We start from the raw sequence: 14,310 nt of genomic DNA on the forward strand, positions 1-14,310 counted from the left end.
ACAGAGCACAGGGACTAACTCGTGGCTGGAAGGACAAACGCCCCTGGTGAGCGCCCTGCCCCTTCCCGAGTCATTTTCCCCCAGCGCCTCTGACCCTGCAGCCCAGAGTCTAAAATACGACTTTAGTCCTCTTCCCAACAGAACAATCAGCAACCTTCGCCTAAAGGGTTCCAGACCCTCTCGGTGGGAATAAGCAATACGCTTAATTTAAAATTCAAGCAGGATACTTATTGGAGGAAAAAAGGGAAGGGGCAAAAACTTCATTTGACACAAGATGATAAACACTGCCTTCAGGAAAATGCATTTTAAGTTCTCAGTAGTTAATCATGAAAGCTTTAAACTCGTGCAATCAGTCCATTCAAAAGAAACTTCCTAAACCCGATCTTCCCGTGTATCTGATGCAAAAGAACTAGGGGCTTGTGTTGTATTTATAAATCATGCCCTCCTTTACAAAGAAAAAAAAAAAAACAAAGCCTTTCAATGTAGACCCGCATCAGTGCCAGCGGCAGATCTGCAATTCCGGAGGCTTCCCTCCCCCCACCCCCGCCCCTTGAGCTAGCAAGACAGAGACAGACCGAGACAGAAAGAGGGAGAGACCCCTTCTCGCATCCCCCGCCCAGCCACCTTCTCGGTAGTTACAATCCGAACATGCCAGCATGGACAGTAAGGGGTTAATGGTGTACCTACCAAATCGGCTGTGGTCTTTCCTGGTTCCCTGGATAGTACCATTGGGGAAGATTTCTAAGTGAAATCCAGTCCTGCAGTAGAGCTGCCTCCGCCTGAGAATCCCCTTTAAATGATCCAAGTCCGTGACTGCAGGTCCCCTGGGAAGCCCCCCTGCTTCGGACTGACCCAGGTGGTCACTTAACAAAACCGGGCTGTCCGCCGGCAACACGGGCACATTCCCAAACGGTGCCGCATCCTGCACACCGAAATAGTTCCCAACTTCACCTAGGGGAGCCATCAGAAGACTCGGCTTTCGGAGCACAGCGATAAACAATAATGATGGTGCCAACCAGGAGCTATTAGGCGAGGTATATCCAACTCCCCTCCCTTACTGCAGTTCCAGAGAGAGAAAAAAGGTCCTTTTCTTCAATCCATTAAATGGATAAATAAAAGTCATCTGCTGTTTCACTGGCACAGGTTCAAGGTCAAACCACGGATAGTCTAAGAAGCCACCACTTTATACTCACACACTGACATATTGATAAACGTATCTATGTATCTCTACAGATAGGTTCCCCGGCTCTCAGCAGGCAGGAAGGTCTTCATCCCATCCGACCGTAATAAGGAAAAAAAATCCGTAGTTTCTCCATTTGGTTTGAGATCAGAATGACCATAGCAACTTAAATGCCTAGGCGTTATTATAGGGGTTTTTAAGATGCACGGGCTACGTCAGAATTTACGGATCCAGGAAGGCATGCGCCGTTTTCACTCTAACCGACTCTGCAGATATCAGCAGGAATCCTTCAAGGGGGAAAAAAAAAATCTCACGTTGGTGGCGGCGACAAATCTGCCCCCGTCCTCCCTCCAAAAATGAGAATAATGGTAATAAAACAAAAAGAAGGAAAAACTTTAGGCGTCCAAAGCTGGTATCCAGAATTCTCCAGGGGCTCGGCAGGCGTCCATTGGCTTAGCGCGGGCGGCGGGCGGCGGCGGGAGCGAGGGGCGCCGCGGCGGGACCCGCGTGCCGCCGGCGGCCGCGAACAGGTGTCGCCGCGGGCGCGGGGCGAGGTGGCCGGCGAGCGCTCCTCCTGCGCAGCCCCGCGGCGCGCAGAGTGGCGCAGGCAGCGGCATTGGGCTGGGTTTAAGGTAGCGCCGCGCCGCCCGCGCTCCCCGCGGTCCTAGCGCCCGCCACGCCCGCCGCGCTGCGGCAGGCCCCGCGCCGCGTGCCCGAGCGCGGGACCGGGGGCGCCCCGAGCCCGGGCCTCACAAAGGGAGCGGAAGGCCGGAGCCCCGGGCCTTCAGGGCGGCCGCTCTCCTGCGGAGTCGAAGCCGGGAACCGAACCCTCGCTCGCTGCGGTGGCGGAGGTGCAGACTGAAATCGGGAGACTAGTTTTCACTTGGGCTCAGATGCTGCTTTGCGTTATGAAATAAAACTTAGCTGAGAGTTGGAGGGAAGGGGGTTGGTCTAATGAGCTTGAACGGACACCGCAGTTCCTCTCTCCTTCCTCCTGCAGACACACAGGCGCAAGCTGTGCGGCAGGTGAGACGGGGGTGTGCGCCCAGCCCCCTCCCACGCGCACACACAGGCCGCTGTGGCCGCGCTCCCGGTCTGGTTCGGGGCTTCCTGGGCATCTCGGGCCGGCGCTGCGTTTAGGTCCCGCCCCGCGGTGCGGCCGGCTGGGGGGCGCCAGAGCACCGCCTCTGTTCCCGAGGTCGCCTGGCGCGCGTCTGCGGAGAGTCTGGGTGCAGGAGCGCGCGCCGGGGGCTCCCTACCCCGAACCGCGCTCCGAGGGCCAGCAGGGCCCGCCCTCGGGGACGCGAGAGGCGAGGACCCGAGTCCCCCACGGCCCGAAGCCGCCGCCGAACCGGGGGAGCCCGGCGCGGGGGGCGCCCGGGGTCGCGGCCGCTGCTTCCTGCTCTGCCCCCGCGGGGCGCATGTGGAAGCCTGAGCCCCGAGCCCGGGTCGCGGTTCTGCTCGCGGCCGGCGGCCTTCGCGTCCAGCCCGGGGCCGGGACAAAGAAACCCGCCGCCCGAGCCGCCCGGGAGCCGCCCGGCGCTCTCTGCGCCCGATCCCCGCGGGGCCGGCTGGAGCGCGGCGCCCCGACGCTCGCCCCCAGCCTGCCCGCGCGCCCCGCTCGCCCCTGCTCCTCTTTGTTCACATTGTCTTAGAAAGGGCCCGACTCTCGGGGCGAGCTGGTGAAAGTTGCTGAGACTGCGCACCGCTCCAGACCGCGGGACGTGCGAGTGAGAAGCAAAGTCGAAAGCAGCCTAGGACCCCTGCGCGGGGAAAGGGAACCGGAGCCTTTTTATGGGGAGAAGTCGGATCCGCCTCGGCGGTCAGCTCGAGGCTGGCGGCGAAGGACGGGGCTGGCCCTACTCGGGACGGAAGGCTTTCGCCGGAAGATGAAAGGGAGCAATGAATTTGCAGATTTCTCGGGCGCCGGAGGTGCCGGCGACCTGAAGCGACCTGCCCCTGCCCCCCGGGCGGGAAGGTGTGCTTGGCCCGCCGGGAGGAAGGAGGGGGCGCAGTGCCCTCCCTCTCCGTTCCCACACCCTTTGCCGCAGTCCCGGGTCATGGGGCGTCCGGGGCTGCCTCGTGCGTCTCGCTTACGCGTTTAGTGAGCTCCAGAGCCCTGCCCCGTGGTATTTACAGCAGTCACGTCGGCGGTGGGCTTTAACCTTAACTGCTCAGTGGCAGATACAAGAAGCTGGGGAGGAAGTGTCACTTCTCATAAAGCACCCGAGTAGCTCGCATTCATCACGCAGGCGTTACTGGACCGCTTGGGTACAAGGCGCGGGGTTGGCTACTTTTTTGTAAAGCCTAATGAAGAAAGACAGGCAGGAGGACAGAGGGAACGATGGAGAGAGGGAGACGCTTGACAGGGCAAGACGAGCAGCACGTGGACATGTCCACTGAAGACAGGCCTGGGACAGTTTCCACCAGCTGTCTCCAAGCACATTCTTTCGGTCTGAATTTAGACCGTCAGCCAGTGAGCAGAGACCATTTCCGCTTCCGAAGCCTCGGCAGCCCGGTGACTGTCCCTTTAAAAGCGATGCAGCAGTGGGCGAGCGGGCTGGGAGCTGATGGAGCACTTTCCCGGCTGGAAGCCGCCTCCTCGGGCGCCTCTTGCCCACTGCAGTTGCCTAGCCCGCGTTTCCTCGCGGCTCCAACTCCAGCTGCAGGAAGCCTGTGCTGCTCCCTCGCGCCTTGAACTTGCCCATCAGGCTTCTCCCCCTGCTTCTCTTGGGTCGAGCTTTCCTCTTCCAGTAATAGGCACGGTATCCTTCCTTTCACCGATCACATCCCGTTTCTCTGGACCTCACCCACTGCCCAGGGCTGACTCCCTCAAGATCTCGCCCAGCCCCGCCGTGGTCGAGAGCTCTGCTCACAAATACTCTTCAGTTAGTACACAGACGCTAAGCTCCAAGAGGACTGAGGCCTTGCTTCCTAGAGACAGGTGGTGTAATTGGCTTAATAACACCGCCTTGGAAGACTGTTGTTAGGAATAAAAGAAAAAATGCCCATGAAACAGGCAGCACACAATAGACACTTAAGACACGGTAGCTATTAGTACAATACTCCTAATATAGCTCCGTGGATTTCTGCTGCCCATGGGGTATTTAGCAAATGGTATTATTGATTTGAACCCCAACGGTCCCTTAGGCTACCTCTTCCCAGCATATTAATCCCTCTTGTTTCTCCTTTTTCCAGTTCGTCACCTGTCTTTCCTGCTGATAATTTGAGACTGAGACCCAAATAGGAGAAGTAACAAGGGAAGTGAAGAGAGATCCGGAGGGGAATGCGCACTTGGATTAGGGGTCTGCACGTCTGGACCCGGCTTCCCCCATCCCACCCACTCCCTGTGATTTCCCGTTTGCCCCTCACGGAACTGCTGAGCGGACGCAAAGACGGGTCTAGGATGCATGTGTGTAAAAACGGCCTGGAAGCTATCGAGTCTCTACAGATCCAAGGTGACCATTTGGGAAAAGTGTCCTGTCCGCCTCCACTACGTCATTAGCATGTGTATCCTCCTTTGACTTCCCTGGATCCCCCAAATGAAGACCACCACAGAATGCTTTCCTTCCTTTCCTGCAACAACCAGGTGAGGGTCCTTCTGTGTCCACTCCCCCCATCCTCCCACCCCGCAGCCTTTCATCTACTGGCGGGCTTTGGTGTGGGAACTCTGAGGAGTGGTGGGTGGGAACACTGGTTGGGAGGTTCAAGTCTGTTCCCAGTCTGACCCCCATGTCTGACCCCCATGTCTGACTGGGTTTGAGCTTCAGTGTTTAAGAGGACAGAACCACTGTAGCCAACATTAATCTATGGCTTACTGTGCTCCAGAGGTTCAACTAAGTGCTTTCGTGCTTCATCTTTTTAATCCTCAAAACTACCTTACAAGGTAGGTACTGCTATTGTCCCATTTTACACATGAGGAAACTGGCTTATAAAGGTTAAGTAGGAGGCACAGTGCCCTGGGACCAAGTCCATAGACCTCAGAGCCCCACGGTGCAGACCCCCAGCTGCCCTCTGTTATACTGCGCATATGCTTCTAAACATTTAGAAACAGCATGTTTCCATAAAATAAACATATAGGAATAAACAGCTTATATACATGTATAAACAACCAGTTAAAATGCATAATTAAGAAATAAAGACCACACAGTAGGAAAAGAAAGATAAGATTTATAGGGAAAAAATTAACAAAAATGTGCAAGATTTATATGAATAAATGTGTTTAAAGCTCTCTAGGGACACAAAAGAAAACATGAACAAATGGAAAGCCACACAATGTTCTTGGATAGAAAAACTCAATTTCATAAATATGCAACCATTCCTAAATTAATCTAAAAAACACTTAACATCATCATAATAAAAACACCAATAAGTGTTTTTTTATTAGAAGAACCGATTGCTAAAGTTAATATACAAAATTAAATTTAAATTGAGAAAAAAAAGTTTGAAATTGACAAGAAAAATGAAAGGGTAACTAGCCATACAATATTTTAAATATTTTAAAGCTGTACTAATTAAAACAGAGTAGTATTATCCTATGACTTATTCATATTAGCATATGAATAAAGAGATAAAGCAATAACACAGAATAGGAATTTTAGAAATAGACTCAAACACATATTGGAATTTAATACATGATAAACAATGGGGGGGGAAATGAACTATTGAGTAAATGGTTTTGAAACAACTGAATAGACAACTAGAAAAAAAGCAGTAGTACCTATTCTTCACACTCTGCATGAGGGTAAAACCTAAATGGAACAAATATTTAAATATAAAAAATAAAGCCATAACAAGTACTAAAAGAAATAATGGAAGAATTCCTTTATAATCTGAGTTGTGAAGGCCTTAGTAATTGTATCACATAATCAAAACATCTAAAAGAGAGTAATGATAAATTCAACCACACACAAAACATTTGTTTAACTGTGTGGGGGAAAACACAAAGTTAAGAGATAAATGACAAAATAGAAAAAAATGGGCATCTCATATCAAGATAAAGGACTAATTTCCCTAATATATTAAGAGCTCCTACAAATCAGTAAGAAAAATATGACTTCTGGTTTCCAGTCTGACATGCAGAACTTGGAGGTCCCCTCTCCTCACAAAAAGAAAAAAGTTGAACAGACTGAAAGTCAACAACACTTCTTAGATCCATCAAAGAATTGAGGTCACAGGATAAACTGCTGGTCTGGAAACTGGAGAGATAAGACAGACAGATACAGAGAATTCTTACTGGAGCAGAAGCCCACAGCTGGAACCAGTATCAGCAGGAACACTTTAAAGTGTAACTGATGAATTGCTGGGAGCTCAGTGTGGACAAGCTGAAAAGCCCAGAAGAGGCCCAGTCTTAGACCGGTCCTCACACCCTCCTGAGATTTACCTCCAGAAGCCCCATCAGGTTCTCACTGAGGATTTCTGAGAAAAATCCCCTCCTGCTTCCTTCAGGAAGAGGGAGGAAGTAATCATTTTGAAACATGCCCAGAGTTCTCTGTTCTCTTTAACAAAGCCTGCCTTCAAGGGGAGCTATTTTACCAGGACCCAACCCACCTGGGGGGAGGGGAATATCCAACTCCAGCCCACTCCAGCCTTCAATGTGGGGAAGGGAAACACCAGACCCAGGCTCACTGAAAGACGGAGACCTAGTCATAGGACCACAGAACATTTCCGTGTCCCCACCTCACCACCACATCCACGGGGCTTCCGTGTAATAACAGGGATTAGAGCTAAAAGAACTGCAAGACGCAGACCCTATTTAAGGAGTCTCCAGGGAAACCCAAAGACAACAGGGGAGACAGAAACAAGGACACCAGAAGAAATTTTAGCCCTTGACACCATAGCTACTGCAAACAGTAAAAACAGACTAGCTCCTAGCCAGATAAACTTAAAACCTCACACTAAAGGACTATCTACCTCAGTAATTTTTACCCAATACATCAAACTAGCTTTCAACAAAAAATTACAAGGCATGCTAAAAGCTTAAAAACACAAATAAACCAGAGTATGAAGAGACAAGCAAGCATCAGAACCAGACTTAGACAGACTCATATATGACGGAGATTTTGGAATTTTCACACCAGGAATTTGAAATAACCATGATCCATATGCTAAGGGCTCTACTGGAAAAAGTGGACAGCATGCAAGAATAGATGGGTAATGTAAGCAGAGAGATCAAGACTAAAGGAAAGACTGTAAAGGAAATACTAGACATCAAAAACACTCTAACAGAATGAAGAATGCCTTTGATGGACTCATCCGTAGACTGGACACAGCCAAGTAAAGAACCAGTGAGTGTGAACATATGTTAATAGAAATTTCTCAAGCTGAAATGCAAAGATTAAAAGAGAGAAAGGAACAGTGGAACAGAATAGCCAATAACTGTGGGACAATTACAAAAGGTGTAACATACACATAATGGGAAGATCTGAAGGAGAAGAAAGAAGAAAAAAAATAAAAACAGAAGAAATATTTGAATTGATAACAGTTAAGACACCTCCAAAATTGATGACAGACTCTAAGCCACAGATCTAGGAAGCTCAGAGATAGTAAGTAAGAAAAATACCAAAAAATCTATGCTGTATATCATATTCAACATATCATATTCCATGTCTACAATGTAGACAACCAAAGACAAGGAGAAAATCTTGAAAAGGGCCAGAGAGGGGAAAAAAAACCCTATCTATAGAGGAACAAGGGTAAGAATTACATCGGACTTGTCTTCAGGAACCATGCAAGCAAGGAAAGAGTGGAATGAAATATTTAAAGTGTTGAAAGAAAAAAAATACTAACAACAGGATAAAATAGTCAGTTTACAGAAAAAGAAATGCAAATGGTTCTTAAACATTAGTAAATATGCTCAACTCCATTCATAACAAAAAAGGAACAAAAAATAAAACTGTGCTGATATACCATTTCTTACCTATAAATTTGACAAATATTAAAAATAATATGAACTGGTGTTAGAGTTTGGGGGATTCAGGCACTTTCATACATTACTGTGGAGATGAAATTGAGACAGCGTTTATGAAGGGCACTTCAGTAATATTTACTAAAATTACAAATACCCAGGTCCTTTGACTCAACAATCTCTCTTCTGGAAATTTATCTTAGCTATCTATGGGCACATGCGCAGAATCGTGTGTCTAGAAGATTCCTCACTGAAGCACTATTCGTGGTAGCAAAAGATTGGAAACAGCCCATCAAGAATGTCCATCATGGGGCTTCCCTGGTGGCGCAGTGGTTGAGAGTCTGCCTGCTAATGCAGGGGACACGGGTTCGAGCCCTGGTCTGGGAGGATCCCACATGCCGCGGAGCGACTAAGCCCGTGAGCCACAACTACTGAGCCTGCGCGTCTGGAGCCTGTGCCCCGCAACGGGAGGGGCCGCGATAGTGAAAGGCCCGCGCACCGCGATGAAGAGCGGTCCCCGCACCGCAATGAAGAGTGGCCCCCGCTTGCCGCAACTGGAGAAAGCCCTCGCACGAACCGAAGACCCAACACAGCCAAAAATAAATAAATAAATAAATAATAAAAAAACCCTTGCTTTAAAAAAAAAATAAAAAAAAAAAAGAATGTCCATCATGAATGACTGGTCACATGAATTATAATAAATCCATAAAGTAAAATCTTGAGCAGTTCGTTAAAGGAAAAAAAAAAGGGAAGCTTTTTGTATACTGCTATGAACTAATCTCCAAAGAATATTGTTAAGGAAAAATACACAGTGCAGAACAGTGTATATGTTATGCCATCATTTGTGTCCTAAAAAGAAAGCTTTTCTATTTATACATGTAAGTAATATCTCTATAAATACATGCAATCTCTTTGGTTGCCTCCAGGGAAAGAAATTGTATAGCTGAGGGATAAGGGGTAGGAGGGAGAATTCTCACTATATACACTTCTTACCTTTTTGAACCACGTGAATGTAGTATCTATTTACAAAGGCATAAGCCCGGTTTAATTTTTTTAATAATTACATTTCCCTCCTTCAAAGGAGTGGAAGCACAGTGCCTGATGCAAAGATCTTAGGAGCAACCGTAGAAGATGCTGTGATTAGGGACCACGTTCCCACACACGACCCCAGGAGCATGAACTGACACATCTCTGAAAACGTGACAACGTCTAACTCCTCCGGCTCCAGGGCAGCTCTGTGGGTTGCTTCTCTTCGCTGTCTCTCCACTGCAGTGCCTGTCTTTCCTTAGCCATGCTCAGCTCTCTTCCTGCCCATCTTGCCTTCCTGCCTGTCCCTATGTCTCCTGTCACAAAACGTGGCTGACAAAGCCCGGAACTTTCTTCACTTACAATTGTCCCAACATGACATCACTTTGCTGCCCACCTCCCACTCCGAGTGCATCCTTGTGGCCAGCAAGCTGCCAGCTTCCTCATGTGGTCTCCCCTTCTTGTTTGCCTCTTTAACTCCATTTTTCTTCACTTTCATTTTGGTCACTCCAGTGTAGCCCATTTTAACTTTTCTTGCCTATTTCCCTAACTTTTAGAATACAGATGGAGGTCAAACAGTAACAACAACAACAAAACAATAATATGTATCAAATATATTTATAGGAAGTTAATATTTATAGAGATATATATTTACAGAAAGAACTTCACATACATTATTTCATTTAAACTTCATTACAGTGTGACTCAGACATTATTATCTGTCTGTTAAGGTGGAGGAAACTGAGGCTCAGAGAGGTTAAGACACCTGACTGAAGTCACACAGCTAAGTGAGGGAGCAGGATTCTAACATAGACCTTACAACACCAAATCTTGAGTTTTCTTCTCCTTTAATATCTCGTGAAATTTAACAATAACTTAAAACTGGGGCGGGGGGGTTCTTTTAAATAGCTAACTTGGGGATTCTTCCATTCGACCAATTAGGTGAAAAAAAGCTTCCCTTTTTCTCTAAAGGCCTCTTCAATATTTGCTTCTTCCTTTATAGTTGATGGAACGTTCCTAGTATTCTCTAAGGATGGTTAGAAACAAGTAGCCAATCACTACTCATTGGTCTCATGGGTGCCACCCAAATTCTCCTGAAATGAATGAGGCTCTCGGCCCGCCCTCGGCACTGACCCTGCGGGACCTGACAGAGCTAATCGCGCTCGGCTTGCATACACTTGGAGCGTCCAGAGGCTCAGTCCCCGAGCCGTTCTCTATACTCCCTTCCTAGACGATTTCCTCTCCTCCCAAATCTCTAAATACAGTCCAGTAACTGAGACGTCCCGAATTACCTCTCTGGACCCCCCTCTCCCCTAAACAATAATGTGTAACCAGCCCCCTCCCTGCCACCTCCGCCTGACTGTCCAGGGGGCCTCCAACACCCAACACTACCACTCCCCCCGGAAATCCGGGCGCCCGGGTCTCTCCTGTCTCAGTCCGAGGCATCGGCACTCACTCAGCTGCTCAGACCCCAAATGCAAGTCACTCTTCATCCAAACCCTAACAGTTCTCCTTTCAAGACACATCCCAAACCCAGCCACCTGTCACCGTCTTCACTGATGCCACTTTGGCTTCACACCAGCATCTCCCCCACGTGCTGCAACGCCTGCCCCTCTGGTTCCTCTGCTTCAGCGTGTCATCCAGGCCACATCAACACGTCAGATCCTGTCACTCCCCCGTCGCCCTTACACCTAATTACCTGCAACACCTGTGAGCGCCTGAGCCCCGACTTTTTCCCGACCTCATCTCCTACTTCCCACATGGTCCCTCTGCTTCCCGAAAGCTGGCTCCTTGAGTTTCCCTAAGATGCCGAGTACGTTCCCATCTTCTGGCTGACACTGCTCGGAACACTTTTCTCAAACACCCCGTGGCTTTGTGGAGGTCTCCATGGAATTGCCATCCTCTTAGGGAGAAGTTCCTTGGTCACTCTACCTAAAAGAGCGCTTCTATCACCCACTATCATTAGTTTTTGTCACAATAATTATTACTGGCCAATATGTTTACAATAAACAAAATAGACAAGGCCCTTGCTGTCGTGAAGCTTACATTCCATGCAGAGAAGCAGACAACAAACAAGTAAAGAAGGTAATTCTAGAGAGTATCGTGTGCTATCAGAAAATAAGAGTCCTGCAGAGGTGCCCGGAAGCTCTTCTTTCTAAGAAAATGACAAAAAGGCGCTGGCCTTGCTAAGACCTGAGGGAGGAGAATTCCAGCTGGACAGGGTCCACAGCAAGAATGAGAGTGAAATGACTGCGGGACGGAAGGTCAATGGCAGCAGCAGCGTAAGTGCAGGCCGGAGTCGTGTCAGGAGAAGGAGAGATGGGCCAGATCCTATGGAACCTGGGAAACCTTGCTGAGGAGTTGGGCGTCATTCCAGGTGTGATGAACAACCATTGTGACTGATAATGATTCCCTCGAAAGGGTCCACACAATGGACAACACAGTGCAGTTACTTCACTCTTCAAACATAACAGACGCTGAGCGGTGTTTAAAAACACAATCAAAGTCCTCTGGAATTTTATGAACTCTCATTATAATCAGTCTTTATCTTTCCCAATACTTCCTGTAACTCCTTATTCTTTCCCAAGACTATACTTTCCCCCTGGTTTCTCCACTCCCACTTGTCCCCACCTTAAGCTTAATTTGTAACCAGGAACCCACTGAGTCATCTGTCCATATTCTCTGCTCCATTTTTTCCACCTTGGCTCTTTAACAGGATGCTGGGCTTAATGAAACATCTATCTGCCTCACTGTCCTGTGCTTCTTCGTGATTCAACTGGTAATTATCAAGTTACCATTTTTATAACAAGTACCTAAAAACATAAGACATAGGAAGAATAGAAAAACTATTAAAGCATGGATTATATTAAGAAGAAAATAGTATTAGAGGTGTGACTTAAATTTCTAGAAGCCGTGTATCAAATGTGGTGAAGGATGAGTGAAAAAGAAAAGAAGGGTAAAGAGAAAATTATTAACAAAGAAAGTAAGGGCATCTAACTTCTACTATCTATCTGCCAGCAAAAACTTCATACTTCATTAAAGAATTGCTTTTCCAATTAGATCAGAATTTTTTAGAGTAGGAGAAAATATCCAGAAAAATATTATTGAGTACATATTTTGTACAAGACATTGTACTAGAGTTTGTTTGGGACATGCATACAAAAAAGACAGGATTCTTCCTCTCTTTTATTTTTATACAGTCTATATTCATTTACATTTTTCTTTTCCTTTATTTTCTCCTGCGTTTCCCTGCTTTCATCTGGGAACATTTTCCTTCTGCCTAAATAACTCTCTGTGGTTTTTCTTTCAGTGAAGCCTATAGGCCACAAATTCCTTCAGTTTTTGTTTGTTGGGAAATGTGTTCATTGCACTCTCATCTTTTCAGATATTTTCACTGGGTATAGAACTCCTGGTTCACAGTCCTTTTATTTTATTGTCTTATAGCTTCTGTAGTTTCAGTGGAGAAGTCATCTGTAAGTCTTATTGTCGATACTTAGCAGGTAATGTGTCTTCTATCTCCAGATGCTTTTAATATTTTTCTTTTTGTCTTTGGCTTTTCAGAAGCATTAATATGTTGTGCTTAGACACAATTTTTTGTGTGTTTACTCTGCTTGGGATTTACTGAGCTTCTTAAATCTCTCATTGATGACCTCCAGTTTTGGAAAACTCTTGGTCATGTTTTTGAATATTGCTTCTTCCCTATTCTCTCTTTGCTGGGACTACAGGTATGTGTATGTTAGACATTTTTTGTTTTGTTTCCCATTCCTTTTCTCTTTGTACTTCAGTTTGAGTATTTTCTAATGGTCTCTCTTCCAATTCACTAATCCCATTTTCTACTGAGTCCATTCTGCTATTAAACCACTCACTAAGTGCTTAATTTCAGGTAATGGTTTTGTCAGTTCTAAAATGTCCATTTGATTTTGTTTTAATAGATTCCCATTCTCTGGTGAAATTTTCCATACTTTCATCTGTTATTTCCATCCCCCTATATACATGTGTGTGTATATATATACTCTTGAATATTATTTTAAAGTTCTTATCTATTAACTCCATTAGTTTTAGCATGTGGTCTGCTTCCGCTGTCTGGTTTTTATCTCTTTATCATCATTTATATTTTCTTGCTTCTTTGCATGTCTAGATGTTGTTGATTGTAGGCCAGATGTTATATATAAAAAATGGGAGGATTCTGATGATGCTGAATTCCATTCTTTTGGAAAGACTGGGTGAGGGGCTGATCACCTGAATCCAACCAGGAATTGAGTTGGGTTGGTGCTGGGTTGCACTTTTAGTCAGACTCTGGACCTGTGGTTCACCCCTGCTCCTCGGTGTAGCCCCCTGACCCCATGCTTCTGAAGGGGAGGCTCGTGGGTATCAGTTTCCTCAACCCTGAAAGATTATGGGAAATCTCTCTCTACCCTTCAGAGGTATTAAAACCAGCTCTCCAACCTCCTGGCCCCAGAGAGTTTCTGAGTCTGAAGCCCCTCAAGTTTCCATTTTGTCCCACTAGCCCCATGGGGGTTAAAGCTTTGCCAGTTTCTCTTTCCTTCACAAGGACCCTCTGCCTGAGCCAAGTCTGAGCCTCGACCTGTGTCCAAAATCAACGAGTACTCCAGGGCCAAAAACAGCTGTCAATCACCAGCTTAGGGCTTCCCTGGTGGTGCAGTGGTTAAGAATCTGCCTGCCAACGCAGGGGACACGGGTTCGAGCCCTAGCCCGGGAAGATCCCACATGCCGCGGAGCAACTAAGCCCGTGCACCACAACTACTGAGCCTGCGCTCTAGAGCCCACGTGCCACAACTACTGAAGCCCGCGCGCTTAGAGCCCGTGCTCCGCAACAAGAGAAGCCACTGCAGTGAGAAGCCCGCACACCGCAACGAAGAGTAGCTCCGCTCGCCACAACTAGAGAAAGCTGGCGTGCAGCAACGAAGACCCAACACAGCCAAAAATAAATAAATAAATTTATAACAAATACATATATATAAATCACCTGCTTACCTTGGAACAATGTCCCTGCTCTGTAATTTTTGTTCCATCTAGTTTCTTCCACAACGTTCTGTGTCTTTAAAGATATCGTTTTTGTAATTTCTCCAGTTTTTCCTAGCTGCAGTAGGACAACTGGCCTGCCTCAACCAACCACCTGCTATCCAAAAATAGTGGTGAATTATTATGTCAAGGACTCTACCGTCTATTTCATAGT

General features: G+C 47.1%; 1 protein-coding gene and 1 long non-coding RNA gene across 2 annotated transcripts in view; one reads left to right on the forward strand and one right to left on the reverse strand.

Annotated features, from left to right (window-relative positions):
• The window catches only part of FGF9 (fibroblast growth factor 9), a 29,397-nt gene extending 27,515 nt beyond the window's left edge, over positions 1–1,882 (reverse strand). Inside the window, exon 1 of the mRNA XM_007164217.3 lies at positions 688–1,882. Coding sequence (XP_007164279.1) covers positions 688–964 — 277 coding nt within the window. The 5' untranslated portion in view covers positions 965–1,882. The remainder of the gene's footprint in view (positions 1–687) is intronic.
• A 1-nt stretch (position 1,883) lies between these two features.
• On the forward strand, positions 1,884–8,751 carry LOC130705622 (uncharacterized). The gene is made up of 3 exons (XR_009005944.1): positions 1,884–2,206; positions 4,379–4,769; positions 8,291–8,751. It is a non-coding gene; the product is annotated as an uncharacterized LOC130705622 (long non-coding RNA).
• Positions 8,752–14,310: the final 5,559 nt, after the last annotated feature.

The sequence above is a fragment of the Balaenoptera acutorostrata genome, chromosome 18 (assembly GCF_949987535.1).
Source record: "Balaenoptera acutorostrata chromosome 18, mBalAcu1.1, whole genome shotgun sequence".
Taxonomy (NCBI): Eukaryota; Metazoa; Chordata; class Mammalia; order Artiodactyla; family Balaenopteridae; genus Balaenoptera; species Balaenoptera acutorostrata.